Raw genomic sequence first — 26738 nt, forward strand, 5'->3', positions numbered from 1 at the left:
CCATCTCCTCTTTGAATACTTATCATGTATCAACTCATGTGCATATCCTGCTGTGGCCAGGTGCCTATCCATGAGGTCTGAATGGACTGTGTAGGGTCACGTGCCTTGAGAACTTGTGTCCTTGAAGGTCTGAGGAGGGCAGATGGTCAGTACTTTTGTGCCCAGTGTTACTTGTCTGGGAAGAAGCCTGGACCCTATGACCTTGGTGGCCAAGACCTGACACTGTCCCCATGAACATCCAGCTCTACCATCTTGGTCCCAAATGAATGTCTGGGCACTTCCTTTCACACTTTCCCTCCCTTCTTCCTTTGGATTCCTTCTCTAGCTAGTAGCTGCTTCGGTTTCCAGATTTTTGTTTTTTTTTTTTTTTTACACTGAAAATCTTAAACAACAAAATAACAAATTAGATGATTAGGTAACGGTAATTAATTGTATTAGGTTAAGTAGATCAGGTAAAAGTGATTGGATTAAGTCAAACTGAATTATTGACTGATTGCATTAGATTGAGTGAGTTACATTTCAAGGGATCCCACCTTAAGATTTAATTAGATCAAGTGAGTTTGGGTTATGTTGCATTCATTGAATGTGATTGGATTGGATTGATTGGATTAAAGAGCTTACGAATCACATGACGTTGAGACAACCTAAAAGCTTGAGAGTCTGTCATTCTTGGTCAGTTGCTTCTGGTCTTCTCTCTAGGTTTGTGGCCTCGTATCCTGGGTAACTAGGCCATCCAGAGTCTTTGGGAAGGACTCTTACTCCCTATTTTTGAAACACCCTCAGAGTGACCTTTCCTCAGAAGTCTTGGAAACTGCACCTCGGAGCCGTCCCAGTAACCATCTATTGAGGATCCGTTGACAGACAGCCAAAGACAGCTGGGCTTCAGGTTAGTCTTTTTTCTTTTTTTAAATTTTAGTTCTTTTCAATGCTCAGAGAAATAGTACTTGTGACAATCTACAGTAGTTTGACTCTTGGTGTTGAGGTAAATATTCCTTAGCATTTTAAAGACTGATAAAATGCATCATTCTTAATTCTAATTATTACATTAAGATTTGAGTTTCAAATTAAAGATATTCCAATGCCCTGTCTGGGATAGTGCATGAGCAGGTATAGAGTCCTGGTAGTTTTGCCAAAGTAATTAAAAGAGTAAATAATTCAATGGTACGTTCTTAGTTAATGTAAATTCATTGAGCATTTATTAGAAACAAGTTATAAAGTGAGATGACGAAGGTAAACCACTAAGCCAAACAGTCCAGGTCGTCAATTGTGAAGGTCCCAATCTACTAGGGGAGACAATAATTTATGTGTTAATTTGTCATTGGAAATTGCCTCCTCTCATGTAAAAGGCGAAGTCTTGGTGTTGTAGTAGTTAAGCATTGGGCTGCTAACCCCGAGGTGGGCAGTTGGCATCCACCAGCTGTTCCTTGGCAACCCTATGGGGCAGTTCTACTCTGTCCTATTGGGTCGCTATGAGTTGGAATTGACTCAACTGCTTCATGTAAAGGGTGGAAATTTTAGCTTTTAAGAAGAGAACATTTTTTCCCAGACTTTTCTATACATTTGACAAAGAACAGACATAGTGTTCCCATAGCCTTCTATCCCTTTGTAAGTCTGGGGAAACTTTGGCTTTTTTTCCCTAATACAGTTGATTATGGTAAACTATAAAAATTAGAATCAGGCATTCAATGGTGTAAATTCTAATTCACTAATTATGTGTCAAGAGTTTTGTCTGAGGGAGGCTCCCTTTGTGGGAGGAGGTAATCATGGCAGAGAATGAGATCATGTTGCAAGCATAGGAAAATGATTTAGGTTTGACTTAGTCAGCAGAGAGGCACCTTCATGCCCATTGGGAGAAGAAGGTCCATGAGGAATTTCGTCTCCATTTATATAAAATATTTTCCTTATCTTGTGACTCAGGAAACCAAAAATCAATTTCTGAGGAAGACTGGCCTGAAGCTTCATGGAGCTGAGGCAGACGGCCGTTGATTACACATAGCGTCAGCCCCAGAGACACCATAAAGCCCAGACCATGAAGAGGCAAAGGAGAGGACCGGTGGTGCAGAGGGCTCCCCAACCAGAAGAGGAGGATCCCAGGGTAAGTGGAGGCTTGGACCTCCCAGGAACCAGAAGGGCTGCATGCATTCTAGAGAGATGGTTGGAACATATAACTTTCTATGTTCTTAACTTATTGTTCTTTCTCATTCAAGGCTGGTCTGGTTTGTGACATTCTCACCTGGTTAATTAGCCCATACATAGTTTTTGAGGGGCTATCTTTCTCCCTATTTAGTGTCCTTTCCAGCCTAGTGTTTCTTCAGTTTCTTGAAATCTGGCTCAAAAACCTCATCCTTACACTCTCTATTTGTTCCTCCCAGTTCCATGCTCTGACACGAGCAGGACCATAATCTCCTGAAATTCCTTACACTTATCGGGCCATGTGCAGATGTTCCCTCCAGCAAAACAAGACCTAACTATTAAAATCTGATAGCATCTTGACCTTTGAAAGCTGCCTGTTATTTTTGCTGAGTCACCAAGCACCCTTCTCTACCCACAGAGGAAGTGCAAGAACTGCAGAGCCTTTGGGCACACAACAAGAAGTAAGAGGTGCCCCATAAAGTGCTGGAGTGGGGCCACAGTACCCCAGGGCTTGGGCTTAGAAAAGATGAAGAAGGAGAACCTGGAGCCAAAGAAGCCCCAGGAGCCTCAGACCCTTTGGCCCTTTAAGAAGTTGGAAAGAGAGAAGGAACAAAGACAAAGGTGAGGAACACGGAAAGTCCTTGGGTATTGAAGTAGATGATGTGTTTTCATATCTATGGTGTGTGCCCAGCTATCTCTAGAGAAGGACAGAGAAATATCCAAGAGCTCAATATGCTCCAGCTCTTCACATTCAGGAGATAATTCTAGTCCCGGACAATCACTAAGGTGAGGGGTTTGGGCATATCTTGGAAGTTTGCACATGGTAGGGACAAAACAGCAGACTCTAACTTAAAGCACAGAATGGACAAAATTTAGGGTGCTGAATGAGTTTGGAGGATGAATCTGAGGTGAGGGATAGGCAGCCTTGGAAAAGAACACAGTGATTCAATACACCCCTCATCCCAAAAGCATGAATAGGACTGGGCCCCTGGAATACTAATCCTAGGTTAGGACAATAAGTTGGGGTATGTCCACTTAACAGTTTTTTTCTGTTTTCCAATCAGGGAAGAAGAGCATGAGAGGAAAGCTCTACTCCAGAAATTTCCCAAGAGACCCAAAGAGAAACAGCAGCAAAATTGGAAGGAATCGACAGAATCTTGTGACTACTTAAGGGTGAGTCAACCGGGTTCCCCACTCTATTTTTCTTCTTTGTAAGCCTGATTTTCTTCACTCTCATTCCCCTTCTGTGACAAGTGCCTTCAAAATTGTATTCTGGCCCACAGGATTCCAAATTTTTTGTATACATTTCCATGGCCATTTTCCCTTTGTTGCTTTGTTTTTGTAATATTTCTTGCATGCCTACCGAAACCACGCTAGTGGGAGCATTTCTGTGCATAGGTGTAAGTGAGTGAATCAGATGCCTTCCAAGAGGTAGACTCGCACATGGGATAATATGCATCTTTTCAGTTGTGTTACATGTTTCCAAATATCCCTTGAAAACACATTAGCCATCCATCCATCTTCAAAACACCTTTAGCCATGTCCACTCCATAGAAGTCTGTAGGAAAGGGCTTGCACTACATTATTAAGCAAGAAAGGATAGTACAAAAGTTGATAGTTTTCAGTCTGATGGGAACAATATATCCAGCTGATGTTGTACTTTATTTCCCCTGAGCCTAACTGAGGTGGGATAGCTCTTCATACACAAAGAGACTGCCTGTATTTCTTCTACTGTTAGAGAGAAGTTGATAACTTCCACGCGTTTATGTTTGGTTGATTTTTCTTTTCCTCTTGACTTGGAGGAAATCCTAATATATATCCTGTGGTGTTTTCTCTCACAGCATCCTTGCAGGCCCATGCCCTTTCACACTACCAAGACGGGATATGTCCTGGGCCCTGCTCTCAGAAACTGGCCACCTGTAAGGAAACCTGACTGGAAATCCATCTTCCCTGCATGGTATACTATCCAAGATCATGATCTAAGTTTCTGCTCATGTCATGGACAAACTAAAGAAGAAGAAGTGGATATCACCGGCTCTTCTCAGCCAGCAATCAAACACTTTGGCCAGGACTCTACCGTCATGGCCAAGACAACGGACAACAGACGTGATGCTTGTGCTTATTATGTTTCCCAGCTGGCCTCAAAAACCCTTGGTCTGGGCCATGTCCTCAGCCCCCAGGCACAAGCTGAGGGTCCTGATAGGATCTCAAAATCCAGTCCACAGCCTGCCAGAGGTAGAAGGGGCCAGGACTCTCCACTCAGCATCCAGGCACTAGGAAAAAGATCTGCCCAGACACCTGAACAGAATTGCTTGAATCCTGCAAAGAAAGCGAAACTCACGACTCTCCAGATACTGCAGCAGAACAGTCAGAAACCTAAATTGCGAAGTGGCCAGCCTCTCTCCAATACAACTGAATTTGGACCCAAAGGGTCACCCGAAGTCACCAGGATGACAGACCTCCAGCCTCCACACAGCACATCTCTACTGAATACTGTTGAAACCAGCCCTATCTTTCCACCTGCACTTTCTAGCCATGTTCCACGACAGCCTCTCAGAAATCGTCTTCACAAGACTGAACAATGGACAGTGGAGCTCCAGGTTCAGAACATCTCCCCCCTCTCTCCCTCCTGATTAGTCTACACCTCTTGTTGAGAGCCCTTGTGTTCTTGAGAAGTGGGAGAGACACAGTTCCCGGATTCTACTGAGGCTTCTGGCCTCCTTTTAAGGAGAGTGACTGGGAGTGAGACATCTATGGTTGGAACCCTCAGCCTGAAGCCTCACATGAATTGGTTGTGACTAAATGACCCAAGAGGAAAAAGATGCAGGGAGCAGGGTGTATTTGTTGAATGACATCCTCAGATGTGGTGTGAGTGCAATGGTGGAATCTTAGGTAATATCCAAAGACAGACATGCCGAGACTGCCTGTTTTAATTTTGTATATTAAGTTGTATATAAAAGAAACCCTATGCAACAGGCCTATAATAGTTTCTGTAACTTAGTTATTTTGTAAGAAACTAAGTTATATGGGAGTAAATATTCCAGTATAATGTCACTGGAATCTATGCAATTAAGTGTATTTGGTGTGAAAGTGACTAGATTTTGGAAAGACTTAAAGAGCCCTTCAGTGGGGTCTGTCTCATTTAAGCAGTGCCCTGTACTGAGTCTGTGGGAATGTTTAAGTGGAAACCGTTATTGGGAACAGTCTATTGATCTTTTGCTCTTAACCTTTACTGTAAAGCTGTACTGTAAATTTTCTTCAATATTAATAAAATTCACTAATATGACATTTTATCTCAGCATTTTTTATTTGCACATAATCTAAACACCAAAGTTCCATATAATATTTACTCATTTGATTAACTTGAGAGTAAACTAAACTTCCATACCCACAGTTTATTCTTGGACCTAGAATTTGCCAGAAATGCAGACTTTCAGATGCAACCCTGCCCTACTGCATCAAAGTAGCAATATTCTCAATAGATTCATGTGTATATTGAGTTGTGAAAAGCACTTCTTGTGGACTGATTTGTCTCATACGAGTCACTTGGTGAATTTTAATTTACATGGGTGCTCAGCCCAGAAATAGAAGTTCACTGTGTGTTGCATGAGGCTTGGACATGGGGATTGTTAAAGATTCTGCAGACGAATGAAATGTTCCCCAGAGTGTGAGAAGCACTGGGTTATGGTGGGCAAAGGTAGTTCTTCAGGGTTTTGCTATCTACATTTTCCACCCTGATCAAGAGAAAGAGACTGGCCTTTTAGGGAGTTTGATTTCCTTAGGAACAGCAAATAACTTGCTTCTCCCTCCATATGCAGCACCTGTTTCTAGAGTGTTTTCTTATTTCTCCGGGGCCTCATTCCTTTAGCATAGCTACCTACTAGTTGATTGATAAGGTGCATAAGAAAGATGTGGAGATATCAAGAAAGTGAAGAGACAATGTGCAGATTGGGAGAAAAGAATCAGGAGCCATATCTAATAAGGGTTCAAAATCCAAATTTAAAAAAGAAAGAAAACAAGTTTTGCAACTTAACCACAAATATACAAACAACCCCATTAAATAATACAGTCAAAGGTCTTTGTTACGGATTGACTTGTGTCCCCCTACAGTGTGTCAACATGGGTAGGCTGTGATTTCCAGTATTGTGTGATAGTCTACCATTTTGTCATCTGATGTGATTTTCCTGTGTGATGTAAATCCATGATGGAAGACCATTGTAAACTGGTTGTAAAATAAATAACATTTACTGAGATGATAAGATAAACATTTTGTGTACACATATCCATGTGCACATTTTCATACATACGTAAACAAAAATACCGAAACCTGCTGCTGAAGAGTTAGTTTTGATTTGCATGTGACTCGATAGGACAGAATAGAGCTGTCCCTTAGGATTTCCAAGGCTGCGATCTTTTTGGAAGCTGATTTCCACATGGTTGGACCTCCGATCTCTGTTAGCAGCCAAGTGCTGAACCCTGCTTAACCAGGGCTTGATCTCTCTCTCTGTCTAAATATTGGCAGCTGAGCTCTCATCCACTGTGCCACCAGGGCTCGAAATACATATGTTGTTGTTAATCTGGTGGTCGTGCTTGTTGAGTCAACAAAAATCCCGGACCTTGACTGTCCTGACCTGGAGCATTGGGGAACGGTTAAGGAAAATATTGTATATAGACGGAGACAAAATTCCTCATACGCCTTCACCTCACATTCAGTATGAAGGTGTCTTCCTGCTCACTAAGGCAAATCTAGAACACTTTCCTCTGCTCACATAGTGGTCTCACCCTCTACCACGATTACGTCCTCCCAAAAAGGGAGCTGCCCTCAGATCAAACTCTTGTCACATAACTGGTGAATTAGGATTTGTACCATTGAATGCCTGGTTTTGATTTTGATAGTTTAGCATAATCGACTGTACTAGGAAAAAAAAGCCTAAGTTTCCCTAGACTTACAAAAAAAAGAAGGCTATGGGAATGGTATGCCTATTCTTTCTTAGATGTATATAAAAGTCTGGGGGAATAAAATATTTTCTCCTTAAAAGCTAAAACTTCTACCCTTTACATGTTGCAGTCAAGTCGATTCCGACTCATAGCAACCCCATAGGACAGAGTAAAACTACCCTATAGGGTTTCGAAGGAGTGGCTGGTAGACTCAAACTGCCACCCTTATGGTTAGCAGCCCAGTGCTTAACCACTGCAACACCAGGGCTTCACCTTTTCCATGAGAGGAGGCAATTTCCAATGACGAATGAACACAGAAAATCATTGTCTCCCTTAGCAGATTGGGACCTTCACAGTTGATGACCTGGACTGCTTTATTTACTGGTTTACCTTCATTGTCTCACTTTCTAACTCATTTCTAATAAATGCACAATGAATCTACATGAAATAAGAATGCACAATTTAGTTATTTAGTCTTTTAATTAGTTTGGCAAAACCACCAGGACTCTACAACTACTCATGCACTATCCCACACAAGTCAGGGCACTGCAATGTATTTACTTTGAAACTCAAATTTTAATGTAATAATTAAATTCAGAATGATGCATTTTATCAGTCTTTAAAATGCTAAACAATGCTTACCTCCATACCAAGAGCCAAACCACTGTAGATTTTCACAAGTACTATATCTCTGAGCATTGAAAAGAAGTAAAATTAAAAAAAAAAAAAAAAAGACTAACCTGAAGCCCAGCTGTCTGTGGCTTTGTCAACAGGTCCTCAATAGATGGATTCTGGGATGACTCCATGGTACAGTTTCCAAGACGTGTGATTCCAAACTAGGGAGCAGGATTCCTTCTCAAAGACTCCGAATAGCCTGAATAGCCGGGAGAGGAGCTCACAAACCTGACGAGAAGACCGGACTGGACTGACTAAGAACAATGGACTCACAAGCTTTTATGTTGTCTCAAAGTCACGTAATTTATGTGCTCTTTAATCCAATCGACCCAATCCAATCACATTCAATTAATCCAATAGAACCGAATCACAGTTGATCTAATTAAATCTTTGGATTGGATCCTTTTGTAATGTAATTCATTCACTCTAATGCAATCAATCAATAATTCGACTTCCTTAATCCAATCACATTTACCTATTCTAGTTAATCTAATACCATCACAGTTATCCAATCAGCTAATTTGTCAATTTGTTGCTTAATATTTCCAGTTTTAAAAAGAAAATCTGGAACCTGAAGCAGTACTAGCTGAAGAAAGAATCCAATGGAAGATGGGAGGGAAAATGTGAAAAGAAGGGCCCAGACTTTCATGTGGTACCAAGATGGTAGAGCTGGATGTTGGTGGGGACAGTGCCAGGTCCTGGCCACCAAGGTCGTAGGGTCTAGGCTTCTTCCCAGACAAATAACACTGGGCACAAGAGTACTGACAATCTGCCTTCCTCAGACCTTGGAGGACACAAGTTCTCAAGGCACTTGGCCCTACACAGTCTACTCAGATCTCACAGATAGACACTGGGTTACAGCGGGATATGGACATGAGTTGGGTGCATGATAAGGAGTCAAAGAGGAAATGGATTCAGGCTGAATTGGAAGGTCAAAGTCCCTTGAGAGGGGCCAGTGGGATAGGGTTGCAGATGCTTGTGCTTTGCCGGGCTGAAGAGCTGAGAAGATGGAGTCTGAGTCCAAGAAAGTTTGAATCCACCAGCTGCTCTTTGGAAACCCTATGAGGCAGATATCCTAGGTCCCATAGGGTCACCATGAGTAGGAATCGACTCCACCCCAATGGCTTTGATTATTTTCTTTAGTCTTTTTCTTTAACCCACAGGTAATTCCTGAGTCCCAGGTTCAGATGACCTAATCAAATCTTTAGATCTGCTCCCAAGGCAATGTAAACCATTCACTCTAAGGCAATCAACCCAATCAAATTCAATTTGAGTTAATCCAATCACATTTATCTAATCTAGTTAATCTAATGTAATTGCAATGATCGCATCATCTAATTTGTCAATTTGTTTTTTTCAGATTTCCAGTTTAATATTTGCAGTTGTAGTTTTCATAATTAAAAAAAGAACTTCCAAGCCTTTAAATGCTAGCAAACAGCCATGTAAGATGCATCAATGAGTCTCAACCAAACTGGAACAAAGGAGAAGGAAGAACACCAAAAACACAAGGTAATTCTGAGCCCAAGACACAGAAAGGGCCACATAAACAAGAGACTACATCAGCCTGAGACCAGAAGAACCACATGGTGCCCGGCTACAACCGAAGACTGCCCTGACAGGGAACACAACAGAGAAGCCCTGATGGAGCAGGACAGTAGTGGGATGCAGACCTCAAAATCTCATAAAAGACCAGACTTAATGGTCTGACTGAGACTAGAAGGAACCCAGAGGTCATGGTCCCCAGACCTTCTCTTAGCCCAAGACAGGAACCATTCCCAAAGCCAACTCTTCAGACAGGGATTGCACTGGACTATGGGATAGAAAATCATACAGGTGAAGAGTGAACTTCCTGGATCAAGTAGATAGATGAGACTATGTGGGCAGCTCCTGTCTGGAGGGGAGATGAGAGGGCAGAGGGTGTCAGAAGCTGTCCAAATGGACAGGAAAATAGAGAGTGGAGGGAAGGAGTGTGCTGTCTTGTTAGGGGGAGTGCAACTAGAAGTATATTACAAGGTGTATATAAATGTTTTGTATGAGAGACTGACTTGATTTGTAAACTTTCACTTAAAGCACAGCAAAAATTGTTTTTAAAAATCTTCCAAGTCCTGAAATCATGAACTTTCACTCTACATTTTCTAATGTATCTCTATATTTTTCCAATTCTATACATAACCTTGATGCATTTCACATATATATTAAAAATTATGGGAGATGGCCATATGATTACATTTGTTTTCATCCAAGAATAACAACCAAAAAAACCAAACCTGTTGCCGTCCAGTCCTTTCCGACTCATAGCAGCCCTGCAGGACAGAATAGAACTGCCCTATAGAGTTTCCAATGAGGGGCTGGTGGGTTCCAACTGCTGACATTTGTAAAGCATCCGAGCTCTTAACAACTGCACCACCAGAGGTTCCATCCAACATTGTTGTTGTTGTTAGGTGTCGTCGAGTCGGTTCCGACTCATAGCGACCCTATGCACAACAGAACAAAACACTACCCAGTCCTGAGCCATCCTTGGAATCATTGTCACGCTTGAGCTCATTGTTGTGGCCACTGTATCAATCCACCTCGTTGAGGGTCTTCCACTTTTCCAGCGTTCCCCAAACCAAAAGAAACCCTGTTTCCCCAAACCAAATGAAACCTTGTTGCCGTCGAGTCGATTCTGAATTACAGAGACCCTATAGGACAGAGTAGAACTGCCCCACAGAGTTTCAAAGGATTGCCTGGCGGATTTGAACTGCCGACCTTTAGGTTAGCAGCCATAGCACTTAACCACTATGCGACCAGTGTTTCCTTGAAACCAATGTTTCCTTTACAAATTAGAGAGTAATTATTTCCTTACTGATGTGCAAAACCAACTCTGATATTTCAGAATTTATTACACATGAAGGTCTGTTTAGGGGCAAAATAGTCTAACCATTAGTCTCTGGTTTTCAAGTGGACAAATACTATACGATCTCACCTATGTGAAATAAGCAAATACACGTTGCCATTGTCTTTAGGCGCTGTCAAGTTAGTTCCAAATCATAGCCACCCTACATAACAGAATGGAAAAGTGCCCCATCCTGCACCATGCTCACAATTGCTGCATGCTTGAGTCCATTATGGCAGCCACTATGTCAATCCATCTCCTTGATTGTCTTTTTCCCTGACCTTCCACTTTACTGAGCATGATGTCCTTCTCCAGGGACTAGTCTCTCCTGATAATATGCCCAAACTATGTGAGACAAAGTCTCGCAATTCTTGCTCCTGGCTGTACTTCTTCCAAGAAAAATTTGGTCAAAGTTCTGTCTCTTCATGGTATATATTTGATACATTCAACACCATAATTCAAAGGCATCAGCTTTCTTTCAGTCTTCGCTATTCATTGTGCGGCCTTCCCGTGCATGTGAGGTGACTGAAGCACCATGGCTTGGGTCAAGTGCACTTTAGTCCGCAAAGTGATATCTTTGCTTTTTAACACTTTCAAGAGGTCATTTGCAACAGATTTGTCCAATGCACTGTGTCGTTTGATTTCTTGACTGCTGTTTCCATGGGCGTTGATTCTGAATCCAAGTTAAATGAAATGATTAACAGCTTCAATATTTTCTCTTTTTATCATGATGTTGCTCATTGGTCCAGTTGTGAGACTTTTTTTCTTTGTGTAGACGTATTGTTTTAGGCTGATTCTCTAGAGAAGCAAAACCAGTAAAGCGTATAAATACATAGAGAGAGAGAGAGAAAGAGATTTATAACAAGGAAATGGCTCAGGTGGTTTTTAGAGGTTGTGAAGTCCCAAGTCCACAAGGCAGCAAAGAGGTTTCTCCTGACTCACACAACCGCCGGGGCTCACAAACCCAAGATCGGCAGCTGGAAAGCAAGACTGCTATAGGCTTCTCCTGACTCACAGAGTCTAAATCACTTAGCAGGCAGCTAATATTCTGTGCTTTTCCACCCGAATCAGGTAGAAGTCCTTTTTTTTTTAGTAACATAAGGTCAGGGTGCCTGCATGGAGAGCTGAAATTTTACCCCCTTCTTATAGCAATACAAAACAAGATGGAATAACTCAGGGCTAATAAAAGAACCAGGTATCCCCCTCCCTGTTGTTACTGAGGAAATCCATGAAGCTGAACCTCCACACCCATCCGGCAGCAGTGAATTTGAACATGGCACTGCAAAACAGGTGTAATAGGAATTCATGTCCACAGCCTCATTTCTTCTGTGTGTCACGGGTGGTTGCTGGGCATCTGAGCATCCACCCCCACTTAATATCAACAAAGTGAAGCATGATGGAGCCAGGAAAGATGATTTCTTCTTCCTTCCCATTCCTTGGTATCAGGGTGCCACAGTGAGATTGAAGCACCAACCCACCCTGCAATAAGGATGCAGTGTGACTCAGCCTTCTACTTCACCACTCCCTGGGGTCAGGGGAACCCAGTGGGAAACTGACCTTGCACTCACACTTGGAGGCAACAAGATGCTATGACACAGTGCCCCATTTTCTCCAGCAATCCACCAGCGTTCCTTGTCAGCTCAGGCTCCAAAGTATATCACAAAGTTGCCCACTTTTCCCATCTCCACGGGACCCTTGATCTTCACCTTGACTCCTTCAGAAGCATCATCAGCTGTCCTCTCTATTCACCATCCTCACTCTATACTGCCCACAGGCACCTCCTAGGACATAAATTTCTTCTTGTTTGAAGACTTGAGAACAAAATCAACTTCTGTTCAGAATGCATTTTCCTCCTCTTGGAAAGAGCTCAATCACACACATCTCTGCATGAAGAAATGCCTTCCATTAGATAGAACCTGTGTCTATCATTTTACAGATCTCTCCTGCATTCACGATTACAACAGCTGGATTGTTACTTATGCCATGCAAATCATCTGTAAGAATTTATTCACTTTAGTCTTTCATTATCAAACATTGTATTCTGCAATTTGCTTTTATTGCCTATACTAGAATGTAAATTACCTGAAGATAGAAACATTGTATCATTTCTACTTAAGCACCAGAAAAAAGTCATGGTCTGAAACATCAGAGACCCTCACCAAATACCTGTTAACTAAATGAACACTTGATGAGGAAGTTAATAACATACTTTAGATGAAATATAATATAAAAATAAACCACCAAAAAAAATTGAGTTATCCACTCATGGCACAAGATTGTGGGGAATTTTTCACAACTTGCTTGAAAGCAGCATCTGTGACACTGGCTGAAGCACCTGTCTTCCAACCTATACTAGATACCTGATGCTTCTTCTACATGAATCATTTATCCCAAGGATGCCTAAACATTTCTGAGTCACAATCCCCTTTAGGATCAGATGATGTTATAGACATACACACATCATATATGTTGCAAGCTACTTGAAGTGCTTTAGGGGCCCTGGAAAGTCATACCTCAACCACCTTATTCTTTAATAGCTATCAAGGTTATCATACATACTATAGACAAGAAAGAAAAAGGAATTATTCTGAGAGGGGCTACAACTTATTATGCAGCTCTCCCTGGCCAGATTTCATGAAAGTTTACCTTAGAAAATGGAATCTACCCTTGCAAATATTTATTTCTTCAAGATTTTCTTTTTCAGGATCCTTTCATCCAGAACAAACAAGGGGAATTTGTAGAAAATGTTTGCATAATAGATATCAAAGCTGCCGTACTTTGTGACTCAATATATGTGAGTTAGTGTACTCACCCCCAGCCGTTCTGCGGCATTCAGAAAATGAGACTCTTTCCCTGTCTGCAAAGATCTCCCGACTATTCATTCTCTCAGATACCTCCGTGTTCTTGAGGGGGAAAATATTCCCTGGAAAACAAATCTGAATGTAGAAAATGAACCATTTTCTGATCCCGAATTCTGGTGTTGTTTCCACCATGATGCTCAAAATCCACCACGGCTCACAAATGTGTTTCCTCTTAAAGATGAAACTTTCATTCCCTTTTAAGTTACGAGGACAATAACAGATGACATTTTAAGCATAAGAAACAAATGCATCATGAGTATTTCGTCACAAAACATTTATATTTCCATGTTTCCATTCATCTTTCCCATGTATGTACACATTGAAAACTAATAAAATAGACAACATCCATCAAAATATGTTCTAAGTCTTTCACCTACCATCTACATTTATTTTCTGATTGACCCCGATCTTTGTAATTATGTTTAGACATGCATAAAAATAGAAAGTGTTCAAGTCATCAACAATAACAGCAGGAACATTAAAAGAAAAATTGCCCATTATTACTCAACACAATGTTTCCTGTTGTTTAAGATATGTACCAACGTAAATACATTTTTCAAGAACTATTAGTGTCTACGTATCTGCAACTACTCATCTGTTGAAGTGGTTTGCTTTGTTTTTGCTATTTGTTATCAAATATTACAGTCCTAATTTCTAAAAGCATTTTACTCTTCTGTACGTTTATGGTATGTGTTTATACTAATTAGGCATTGGACAGAGATATGATTTCTTATCTCAATTGCATGCTAAAAATTCTTTGTTGAGGGTTTTCCTACTATGAGTTTTTTTTATATTGCCTCAATGCTGGTGCCAGCTGATCCTGGCCTCCAGGGTGCCAGTTCAAGGCAGGTCAGGTGTGGCAAATCCTCACTACTTCTGAACCCTCTTTCCCTGTCCGTGCCACTCAGTCACATTCCTGAACATTGCCTTTAATGTTCAGAGCTCCTAGACTGTCATATATAATCAATACACCAGTTTTTTTGGATCTTGTTGTAAGAGGGACCACAGGAAGCATCTGATTACTCTGACATCTTGGCCCCGCCTCTCCCAGTATGAGTTGTCTAAGGTGGATTCCAGTTGAAGGCTTTTTAACTTTAGCTTTCGAATTAGTATCTCATCAATGTGACATCTTTAATGCTGACTTAGGGATGAGTGATCACTGTAGACGTTCAATCATGCACTGCACTGAAAGTGTTTTGTACACATGGGATTCCTCTCATGTCCCAAACATGTTGTTCCATGAGTAACGAGATTTGCACATTTATTTCATGGAATTTTCTCTGCATTATGAATTATCTGGCACTCCCAAAGCAGCTTGCTACTCTTAGCAAAGCCTTTCCTGCCTTTTTGACTTTTTCAAGATTTATTCCTACTCTGAGTTTTCTTGAGTATTCCAGTGCTCAAAATCCAGGTGAAGATTCTTCCACAGTTATTGCAGCAGTAGGATTTATCTCCATGTGAATTCTCTGGTAGATTAAAATGGAAAATTTCTGGTAAAAGCTCACCCCATGTATCACAAAAATAGGACATCTACATCGTATGGGTTCTCTGGTCTGTATAAAGGTGAGAGCTGATGACAGATATAGTGTATCACCCCTGTGTGGCTTCTCTGTGTATATAAACTTGGCAGCTAAGTCTAAAGGCTTCTACACATTCGTTGTATTTATAAGTTCCTTTCCAGCATGACTTCTCACAAGTTCTTGAAGACTAGAACTTTTATTATATGCTTTCCCACATGGCTGGCATTTATATGGTTTCTCTCCAGTAGAAATGAATTCATGTTGTTGAAGGATTGAACAGTAACTATACGCCCATCCACAATGATTACAAACATCGAGTTTCTTTGCTATGTGAGTTCTTACATGTTGTCCGAGATGAGAACTTTGAATAAATGCTTTCCCACATTGTTGACATTTATGGGGTCTCTCTATTGTGAAAGTTTTCATGTTGTTGAAATTTTGTATAGTTATTGAAGTATCTAACAAAGTGATTACTGACATAGGGTTTCTCTCCAGTGTGAGTTCTTTCATGTTGTCTAAGGTCACAATATTGTCTAATAGCTTTCATACCTGGCTCACCTTTATATGATTTTATTCCCCTGTGAGTTATTTCCTATTCTATAATGTTAGAGCATTGTCTCAATACTTTCCCATAATGATGACATTTTTATTGCTTCTGGGTCAGTATGAATTAGCATATGTCACTTAATGATGAATGAAACCTGAAGGTATTCAACATTCATTGCAAATACATGGTTTCTCTCCTATGTGAGTTAAACCTATCGAAAAGGAGGGGAACAACCGCAGGCTGAGTTATCTGGGCAGATCCTAATTGTAAGAAATGCTGGGGTAGTGCAGGTGAGATGTGGGAGTGCTGTTTGGCTAAAGAGATGAGAGATGGAGACCTGAGTCAGGGGTTGAGATCAGATGAGACAACTAGCAGGTATGAGGAGATCCCTAAAAAAAAAAGTTGGATTTGGATGGGCTTCTGGAAGGATGGCCCCAGCCAAAGAATTACAAGTTGAAAGAGTTTCCATCTGCACTCAGGCTCTCTGGTCAGGAACAGGACCTGGGATCCTGGGCTTTCTTCCCAGCCTCTCAAGATCAGTGGTGGTGACCCTGCACACATTGCAAAGTGACCTTGAATACACTCCCTCATCTTCATCTGTACTCCATCCTGGAGACCACCTAGTGAGATACACCATAACCCATACCACGTTGGACCTTCAGCCACAGCCTTTCCACGTTCCACCTCCCAGCTGACTCTACCCCCCTCCCCTGACCTGTGATGTGTTCCCAGATGGGAATAATTGGATGTATCCAACAAAGGCCATAGACACAGGAACAGCTGCGTGACAAAGCCTTGCCCAAAATCCTAATATCAAGTTGAAAGGAAGTACAGATCCTAGACAGCCAACTCAGTATAAACGCCATCACTGTCAGAAACTGGGTTTCTGATCTTTGATGCCAGCCAAGAGGTGGACTCTCCTTTGGCCCCCTGGGACCTCAGACTTCTGGCAACATCTAGGAAAATCAAGAACTGACATAGCTACGAGCAGAAGAAATCCAGTGGAAGAAGGAAAGTAAAGCGTGAATGGAGGGACCCAAACATTCATGTGAGATCAAGGTGGTAGAGCCGGATGTGGGTGAGAAAGGTGCAAGGTCCTCCCCACCAAAGTCGTAGCATCCACACTTCTTCCCAGACATGTAACATTGGACACAAGAGTACTGACAATCTGCCTTCCTCAGATTTTCTGAGACACAAGTTCCCAAGGTATCTGACTTTACACCATCTACACAGATCTCACAGTTAGGCACTGAGCCACAGGGGAAAATGCATGGGAGTTGTGTGCATGATGAAGAGTCAAAAGGGAGATAAACACAGGTCACCTCGCAACTGAATCCCCACTACCCTCCCACCTTTGATCCCTCTCTGGGTGGGTAGAATCAGGGCATATCCCACAAAAGTCACAGACTCAGGACCAGTTGAGTGACAAAGGCTTGTCCATCATCATAATGTCACTCCGAAGGGAACTGCAGAACCTAGCAAGCTGACTGAGTGACCCTGCCACAACTGTCATAATCTGGGTTCTGATCTGCATTGCTTTCTTCTCACTTGTACTAATTCCAGAGGCCTCAGTGAGAGGTGACTCCAGAGCTCAAAATGCATGCAATGCGGCATGTTGATGGTAAACAAGACAGGACGGATCCTTCCTGGATAGAGCACTCAGTTCTTAGCCACCTTCACCACATGTCAGGTGATCCAAAAAAATGTATACAGGTTCCTAGGTGTAATCAACTTGAGCCTGGGGGAAAGAAGCCTGCCAGGGCGCCCATCCCAGGCAACAGGTGGCCTGCCCTTCTGCCCACTGGGACTTCAGACTATTCTGGCAATGTCTAGGGAAATTAGGAATCCAAATCAGCTACTAGAGAAGAAGTAAGTCAATGGAAGAAGGGAGGTAAAGCATGAATGAACGGGCCAAAACAATCAAGTGTTACCAAGGTGGGAAAGCTTTATGTGGGTAGGCATAGGGCCAGGTACTGACCAACAAGGTCTTAGGGTCTAGACTTCTTCCCAGACATGTAACACTGAGCACAAGAGTACTGATATTTCTACCACCCTCACACCATCGAGGACACAAGTTTTCAAGGCAGCTGACAGTACAGAGTCTACTGGGATCTCACACATAGTCACCGTGTGATGGGGGGATGTGGATGGGACTTGGGTGTACAAAGAAAAGTTAAAGGGAAAATGAACTAATACTTGGTTAAATATTCAGAGACCATTCAGAGAGGACAGCAGGGTAGGGTGGTGGGTGATTGTGTATTGTGAGATTGAAGAAATGAGAAGATGGAGTCTGAGTCAAAGACACAGGGGAGGGAATTGGCAAGTAAGTTCCGATTCCTAAATTGAGTTAGCCTGCATGTGTTTCCTGAAGTAAGTGTCCAGCCCAAGGAACAGGGGCTGAAGGGCCTCCTATCTTAGCTCAGGCTCTCTCTGGCCAGGATCAGGACATGGAGTCTTGCCCTTTCATCCTGGACACACAGAAATCACGGTGGAGACCCTGGGCACATCACAAAAGGAACTCCATGCCACATTCTCTACGTTCATTTTGAATCCAACCCCAGAGACCATCTAAAAAGGTGTCCTTCTAGTTTCTGCCCATTTGGGACTTATTTAGACACAGCCCTTCCCGGTTCCACCTCCAAACTCTGCAGCCCTCCCCCCAAATTGTGACTCTTACTTCTGATAGGTGAAAAAGGACAATGTCCCAAACAGGACAGAATGACTGAAGCACTTGAGATTAATTTCCGCCATGCTCATACCACGTGCAAGGAGGTACAGAGTTTAGCAAGTTGACAGTGGTCCCTGGGCTCCCAGTTGTAATCCAAGTTTCCTCCTTTATTGCTTTGACACTGTGTGCTGAATTCCAGAGATCTATGCGAGATACTATGATAAAATTTTAAAGACCAACGACTTCCTCATTGCACATACCTTTTTCACCAACATAAATGGCATCTTTTTATTTATTTATTTTTATACATGGGGACCTCACCAGATGGAGTGAAAAGGAATGAAATCGACTACAATATCTGTTGGAAATGATGATGGAAAAGTTCAGTATCATCAGCCAAAAGAAGGCCAGGGGCCAACTGTGGAACAGACCATCAAGTGCTCATAAGCAAGTTCAAGTTGAAACTGAGAAAATTAGAACAAGCCCATAAGAGCCAAAATGCACTATTGAGTATATCCTACCTGAATTTAGAGATCATTTCAAGAATAGATTTGATGCATTGAAGACTAATGATCAAAGACCAGACAAGTTGCAGAATGACATCAAAGACATCCTAAAAGAACAAAGAAAGAGGCCATTAAATAGACAAGAGAGAAAGAAAAGACCAAAATGGATGTCAGAAGAGACTCTGAAACTTGCTCTTCAACATCGAACAGCTACAGCAAAAGGAAGGAATGATGAAGAAAAAGAACTGAACAGAAGATTTCAAAGGGAGGCTGGAGAAAACAAAGTAAACTACTATACTGAAATGTGCAAAGAGCTGGAGATATAAAACCAAAAGGGAAGAACACACTCGGCATTTCTGAAGCTGAAAGAACTGAAGAAAAAATTCAAGCCTCAAGTTCCAACAGTAAGGAATTCTATAGGGAATTTATTAAATGAAACAGAAAGAACCAAAAGAAGATAGAAGGAATACACAGAGTCATTATACCAAAAAGAATTGGTCTATGTTCAACCACTTCCAGAGGTTCATACGATCAGGAACCCATGATACAGAAGGAAGAAGTCCAAGCTACACTGAAGACATTGGTGAAAAACAAGTCCCCAGGAGTTGACAGAATATCAATTGAAATATTTCAACAAATGGATGCAGCGTTGGAAGTGCTGGTTCCTCTACGCCAAGAAATTTGGAGGACAGCTACCTGGTCAGCTGGCTGGAAGAGATCCATATTTATGCCTATTCCCAAGAAAACTGATCCAACAGAATGCACAAATTAATGAAAATTATCATTAATATCACATGCAAGAAAAATGTTGCTGAAAATTATTTCAAAGCAGGTGCAGCCATGTATCAACAGATAACTGCAAGAAACTCAGGCCAGATTCAGAAAAGGACATGAACCCAGGGGTATCATTGCTGGTGTCAGATGGATCCTGGCTGAAAGCAGACAATGCCAGAAGGATGTTTACCTGTGTTTTATTGACTATGTAAAGGCATTTGACTGTGTGAATCATAACAAATAATGGAGAGCATTGCAAAGAATGGGAATTCCAGAACACTTAATTGGGCTCATGAGGAACCTCTACATACATCAAGAGGCAGTTGTTCTGACAGAACAAGGTTATACTGAATGGTATAAAGTCAGGATAGGTGTGCATCAGGGTTGTATACTTTCACCTTACCTGTTCAATCTGTATGCTGAGCAGATAATCAGAGAAACCCGACTATATGAAGAAGAAAGGGGCATCAGAATTGGAGGAAGACTCATTACCAACCTGCGTTATGTGGATGACAAAACCTTGCCTGCTGAAAGTGAAAAGGAGTTGAAACACTTACTGATGAAGACTGAAAGCCACAGCCTTCCGTATGGATTACACCTCGACTCAAGAAAGCAAAAATTCACACAACAGTATCAATAAGCCACATTATAATAAAGGGAAGAAAGATTGAAGCTGTCAAGAATTTCATTATACTTGGACCCACAATCAACACCCATGGAGGCAGCAGTCAAGAAATCAAAAGATACATTGCATTCGGCAAATCTGCTGAAAGAACCTCTTTACAGTGTTGAAAACCAAAGACATCCCCTTGAAGCCTAAGGTGCACCTGAATTAACTCTTTTGAATTGTGGTTTTGGCAAAGAATATTGAATATACCATGGACTGCCAAAAGAATGAACAAATCTCTCTTGGAACAAGTACAACCAGAATGTTCCTTAGAAGCAAGCATGGCGAGACTGCTTCTTACATACTTTGGACATGTTGTCAGGAGGGATCAGTCTCGGGAGAAGGATATCATGCTTGGTACAGTACAGGGTCAGCAGAAAAGAGAGAGGCCCTCAACGAGATGGATTGTCACAATGGCTGCAACAATGGGCTCAATCATAACAACGATTGTGAGGATAGTGCAAGACTGGGCAGTGTTTCATTCTGTGGTACCATAGCGTCGCTATGAGTTGGAACTGACTCAAGGGCACCTGACAACAACAAGAACATGCAAGAGGTGGAGCCTTGGTGGGGCTTACAGATTATCTGGTTCTTTGCAAACACCCTGATCCCATTCCGGGCTTCTTCCCAGGTCCACCTCCCAGTAATGGCAGCCAGAGGTGGATGTAGGGGAGCCAAAGACACACATAAAGTTAAATCTCTCAGCACTGTTTTCCCAATTGTGTATGAAATCTCAGTATCCAATGCTCTGCAGGTCATCAGAAATTATGAGGTTATTGTTGTCTGTGTCAACATCTAAGGTCATATCCACTTGGAACTTCAACGTCCTTTTGTCCATACGTAGAATAGGTCCCAGCTGAGGCTCCAGTTCCTTGATACTAGAAATCACCTCATGCTGGTGGAAATCCTGTCTGATGTCTTTCTTCTTAGTAATCTCAGGGAAGAAAGGACACAATAAACCTTCCCACGAGGCTGCATCGCAGTGCATGAAAGGAGTAAAGCAGCAGGCATATCCACATTTCAGCTACATGGGGATTTGAAAATAACGCCAGCATATAGGACATCTGCTTGCTTTTTACATTCTTCAGCCATGGACACTTTCTCTCTATCAGCAGTTTCTTCTCTGGCCTCCGGTATCTTCTACCAACAGTCAGTTCTGGAATGATGTCCACAGAATTGGAGCTTTTATAAGGAGAATTCTTCCTCTCACCTACTGACATACTGACTCTCTTTAACTCAATCAGACTTTGATTAAGTTCTGGCATAAATGAGATTTTTATTGATACAATAGAGAATTCACCACAACCAAAGTAGATAATTTTATCTTGAGAGTGATTTATTTTAAATATGAAAAAATTACTATAGTATCATCTAGACAAGATCCTGAATATTAAGTCTGTTCACCTGGATTGAGAACTGAAACATTTAAAATAAAATATTTGGTATCAGTTGTAATCCTTAAGAATGGAGCTAGTTTGAAATACTTCTTGTTCACAAAAGGAAAACCTCAGCTTTGGATAAAGGAATTAAAACCATATCAGAAACTTTTTTAGAAATCACATGCATCACACCACACTCATTTCTGAAAGGACTTTTCCTCCAGATGGTAAAGATCCTCTCTTAAAAGCATAGTAAAAATCTCCAAAACTGTTCCCCAATACTCCAGGTCAAGACAGTCAAGGTCCAGGATTTTTGTTGAGTTAATAGGCAAGACCATCAGATTAACAACAACATGTATATTTCGAGCCCTGGTGGCACAGTGGATGAGAGCTCAGCTGCCAATATTTCGACAGAGAGAGAGATCAAGCCCTGGTTAAGCAGGGTTCAGCACTTGGCTGCTAACAGAGATCGGAGGTCCAACCATGTGGAAATCAGCTTCCAAAAAGATGGCAGCCTTGGAAATCCTATGGGGCAGCTCTATTCTGTCCTATAGAGACACACGCAAATCAAAACTAACTTCAGCAGCAGGTTTCGGTATTTTTGTTTACGTATGTATGAAAGTGTGCATGTATGCAAAAATGAATGTGCATATGTGTATACATAATGTTTATTTATCTTATTATCTCAGTAAATGTTATTTATTTTGCAACCAGTTTACAATGGCCTTCCATCATAGAATTACATCACACGGGAAAATCACATCAGATGACAAAATGGTAGACAATCACACAATACTGGAAATCACAGGCTAGCCATGTTGACACACTGTAGGGGGACACAAGTCAATCCATAACAAAGACCCTTGGCAGTATTTTTTAATTGGGCTGTTTGTATGTTTGTGGTTAAGTTGCAAAACTTGTTTTCTTTCTTTTTTAAATTTGGATTTTAGGGAGGTGGGGCCAAGATGGCGGACTAGGTGGACGCTACCGGGGATCCCTCTTGCAACAAAGACTCGGAAAAACAAGTGAATCGATCACATATATAACAATCTACGAACTCTGAACAAACACAGACTTAGAGACGGAGAACGAACAAGTACGGGCAGACAGCGATCGTTTTCAGAACTAAGAGCCAGCGTACCAGGCAAGTGACCTTCGGAGCCCGGGCTGGGGCAGAGCCCAGGGAGGCAGACGACACAGACGAGGGGCCCAGCCCTACCCCCCCGAACCCATCCCGGGAGGAAGTCTAGCTGGTTGGCGCGGGCGGCGAAGCGACGCAGCCGGTGGGAGAAACACCCGGGAGGCAGTGACTGATCTTGGAGCGGGGAGAGCAGCATCCCAGCCGGGGAGCCGTCCTGCTGGGAGTTTGGCGGGAGGCGGGCGATTTGCGAGCGTGGGGATCACCTATATTTCCCTAAAGCGACCGGGGGGACGCCCAGACGTTCGTGAGGGCCACGTCCACCCAGTTCACGCGAGCGGTGCGGCACACCGGAGGGAGAAATCCCCAGGAGGAAGTGACCGGTCTCAGAGCGGGGAGAGCAGCGTTCCAGCTGGGGAGCCGAACTGCTGGGATCTTGGCGAGAGCGGGCCGGGTGTGAGCGCATTCCCCTTAATAGACCCCGGGGGCGGGCCCAGCTGTGCGTGAGGGCCACGCCCACCCAGTTTTTGTGAGCCCTGCAGCACACCGGAGGGAGAAATTCCCGGGAGGAAGTGACTGGTCTTGGAGCGGGGAGAGTAGCGTCCCAGCCGGGGAGCCGTCCTGCCGGGATTCTGGCGGACGGGGGGCGGAGCGTGAACGCGGGGATCAGCTCTACATTCTGTGGTGCTACACCCCTAGCTCTCTGATCCGTCCCCCACCCTCCCCAGGCAGCTCCATTAACATCCAAATACCCTGAGCCAGAAGGAGAATTCAGATAGGGATCTGACTGCATTTTTTTTTAGCTGATTACCTGGAGAATCTAGTTTCCCAATGATGGCTCGGAGACAGCAGTCCATATCAAACCACATAAAGAAACAGACCAAGACAGCTTCTCCAACCCCCCAGACAAAAGAATCAAAATCTTTCCCAAATGAAGATACAATCCTGGGATTATCAGATACAGAATCTAAAAAACTAATTTACAGAATGCTTAAAGATATCACAAATGAAATTAGGATAAATGCAGAAAAAGCCAAGGAACACACTGATAAAACTGTTGAAGAACTCAAAAAGATTATTCAAGAACATACTGGAAAAATCAATAAGTTGCAAGAATCCATAGAGAGACAGCATGTAGAAATCCAAAAGATTAACAATAAAATTACAGAATTAGACAACGCAATAGAAAGTCAGAGGAGCAGACTCGAGCAATTAGAATGTAGACTGGGACTTCTGGAGGACCAGGGAATCAACTCCAACATAGCTGAAAAAAAATCAGATAAAAGAATTAAAAAAAATGAAGAAACCCTAAGAATCATGTGGGATTCTATCAAGAAGGATAACTTGCGAGTGATTGGAGTCCCAGAACAGGGAGGGGGGACAGAAAACACAGAGAAAATAGTTGAAGAACTCCTGACACAAAACTTCCCTGACATCATGAAAGACGAAAGGATATCTATCCAAGATGCTCATCGAACCCCATTTAAGATTGATCCAAAAAGAAAAACACCAAGACATATTATCATCAAACTTGCCAAAACCAAAGACAAACAGAAAATTTTAAAAGCAGCCAGGGAGAAAAGAAAGGTTTCCTTCAAGGGAGAATCAATAAGAATAAGTTCAGACTACTCAGCAGAAACCATGCAAGCAAGAAGGGAATGGGACGACGTATACAGAGTACTGAAGGAGAAAAACTGCCAGCCAAGGATCATATATCCAGCAAAACTCTCTCCGAAATATGAAGGAGAAATTAAGATATTTACAGATAAACACAAGCTTAGAGAATTTGCAAAAACTAAACCAAGACTGCAAGAAATGCTTAAGGAGATTGTTTGGCCTGATGACCAATAATATCAGGTACCAGCACAATACAAGGTCACAAAACAGAACGTCCTGATATCAACGCAACTCAAATAGGGAAAGCACAAAAACAAACAAAGTAAGATTAATTCTAAAAAATAAATAAATAAACAAAATAATACATATAACAGGAAATCATGGAAATCAATAGATAAACGATCACAATAATCAAAAAGAGGGACTAAATATAGGAGGCATTGAACTGCCAGATGGAGAGTGATACAAGGCGATACAGAACAATACAAGTTAGGTTTTTACTTAGAAAAATAGGGGTAAATAATAAGGTAACCACAAAAAGGAATATCAATTCCATAACTCAAGAAAAACGTAACGACTCAACAAACATAAAGTTAAACATTATGAAAATGAGGATCTCACAATCTACTAAGAAAAACTTCTCAGCACAAAAAAGTATGTGGAAAAATGAAAAGGCCAACAACACACATGAAAAGGCATCAAAATGACAGCACTGAAAACTTATTTATCTATAATTACCCTGAACGTAAATGCACTAAATGCACCAATAAAGAGACAGAGAGTCACGGACTAGGTAAAGAAACACGATCCGTCTATATGCTGCCGACCAGAGACACACCTTAGACTTAGAGACACAAACAAACTAAAACTCAAAGGATGGAAAAAAATATATCAAGCAAATAATAAGCAAAAAAGAAGAGGAGTAGCAATATTAATTTCTGACAAAATAGACTTTAGACTTAAATCTGCCACAAAGGATAAAGAAGGACACTATATAATGATAAAAGGGACAATTGATCAGGAAGATATAACCATATTAAATATTTACGCACCCAATGACAGGGCTCCAAGATACATAAATCAAATTTTAACAGAATTGAAAAGTGAGATAGACACCTCCACATTTATAGTAGGGGACTTCAACACACCACTTTCGGAGAAGGACAGGACATCCAGTAAGAAGCTCAACAGAGACACGGAAGACCTACTTACAACAATCAACCAACTTGACCTCATAGACTTATACAGAACTCTCCACTCAACTGCTGCAAAATATACTTTCTTTTCTAGTGCATATGGAACATTCTCTACAATAGACCACATATTAGGTCACAAAACAAATCTTGGTACAACCCAAAACATCGAAATATTACAAAGCATCTTCTCAGACCACAAGGCAATGAAGCTAGAAATCAATAACAGAAAAACTAGGGAAAAGAAATCAAATACTTGGAAACTGAACAATACCCTCCTGAAAAAAGACTGGGTTATAGAAGACATCAAGGAGGGAATAAGGAAATTCTTAGAAAGCAACGAGAATGAAAATACTTCCTATCAAAACCTCTGGGACACAGCAAAAGCAGTGCTCAGAGGCCAATTTATATCGATAAATGCACACATACAAAAAGAAGAAAGAGCCAAAATCAGAGGACTCTCCCTACAACTTGAACAAATAGAAAGTGAGCAACAAAAGAACCCATCAGGCACCAGAAGAAAACAAATAATAAAAATTAGAGCTGAACTAAATGAATTAGAGAACAGAAAAACAATTGCAAAAATTAACAAAGCCAAAAGCTGGTTCTTTGAAAAAATTAACAAAATTGATAAACCATTGGCTAGACTGACTAAAGAAAAACAGGAAAGGAAACAAATAACCCGAATAAGAAACGAGAAGGACCACATCACAACAGAACCAAATGAAATTAAAAGAATCATTTCAGATTACTACGTAAAATTGTACTCTAACAAATTTGAAAACCTAGAAGAAATGGATAAATTCTTAGAAAAATACTACCTACCTAAACTAACACATTCAGAAGTAGAACAACTAAATAGACCCATAACAAAAAAAGAGATTGAAACGATAATCAAAAACTTCCAACAAAAAAAAGTCCTGGCCCAGACGGCTTCACTGCAGAGTTCTACCAAACCTTCAGAGAAGACTTAACACCACTACTACTGAAGGTATTTCAAAGCATAGAACAAGACGGAATACTACCCAACTCATTTTATGAAGCCACCATCTCCCTGATACCAAAACCAGGTAAAGACATTACAAAAAAAGAAAATTTTAGACCTATATCCCTCATGAACATAGATGTAAAAATTCGCAACAAAATTCTAGCCAATAGAATCCAACAACACATCAAAAAAATAATTCACCCTGATCAAGTGGGATTTATACCAGGTATGCAAGGCTGGTTTAATATCAGAAAAACCA

At 41.6% G+C, this 26738-nt stretch overlaps 1 protein-coding gene across 1 annotated transcript; it reads left to right on the forward strand.

The window, feature by feature from the left end:
• The first annotated feature begins 2659 nt into the window (after positions 1–2659).
• LOC126064577 (protein FAM90A27P-like) lies at positions 2660–4766 on the forward strand. The gene is made up of 3 exons (XM_049863785.1): positions 2660–2754; positions 3198–3306; positions 3975–4766. Exons 1-3 carry the CDS (start codon positions 2660–2662, stop codon positions 4764–4766), a joined length of 996 nt encoding a protein of 331 aa, XP_049719742.1.
• Positions 4767–26738: the final 21972 nt, after the last annotated feature.

This window comes from Elephas maximus, chromosome 21, assembly GCF_024166365.1.
Source record: "Elephas maximus indicus isolate mEleMax1 chromosome 21, mEleMax1 primary haplotype, whole genome shotgun sequence".
Classification (NCBI taxonomy): Eukaryota; Metazoa; Chordata; class Mammalia; order Proboscidea; family Elephantidae; genus Elephas; species Elephas maximus.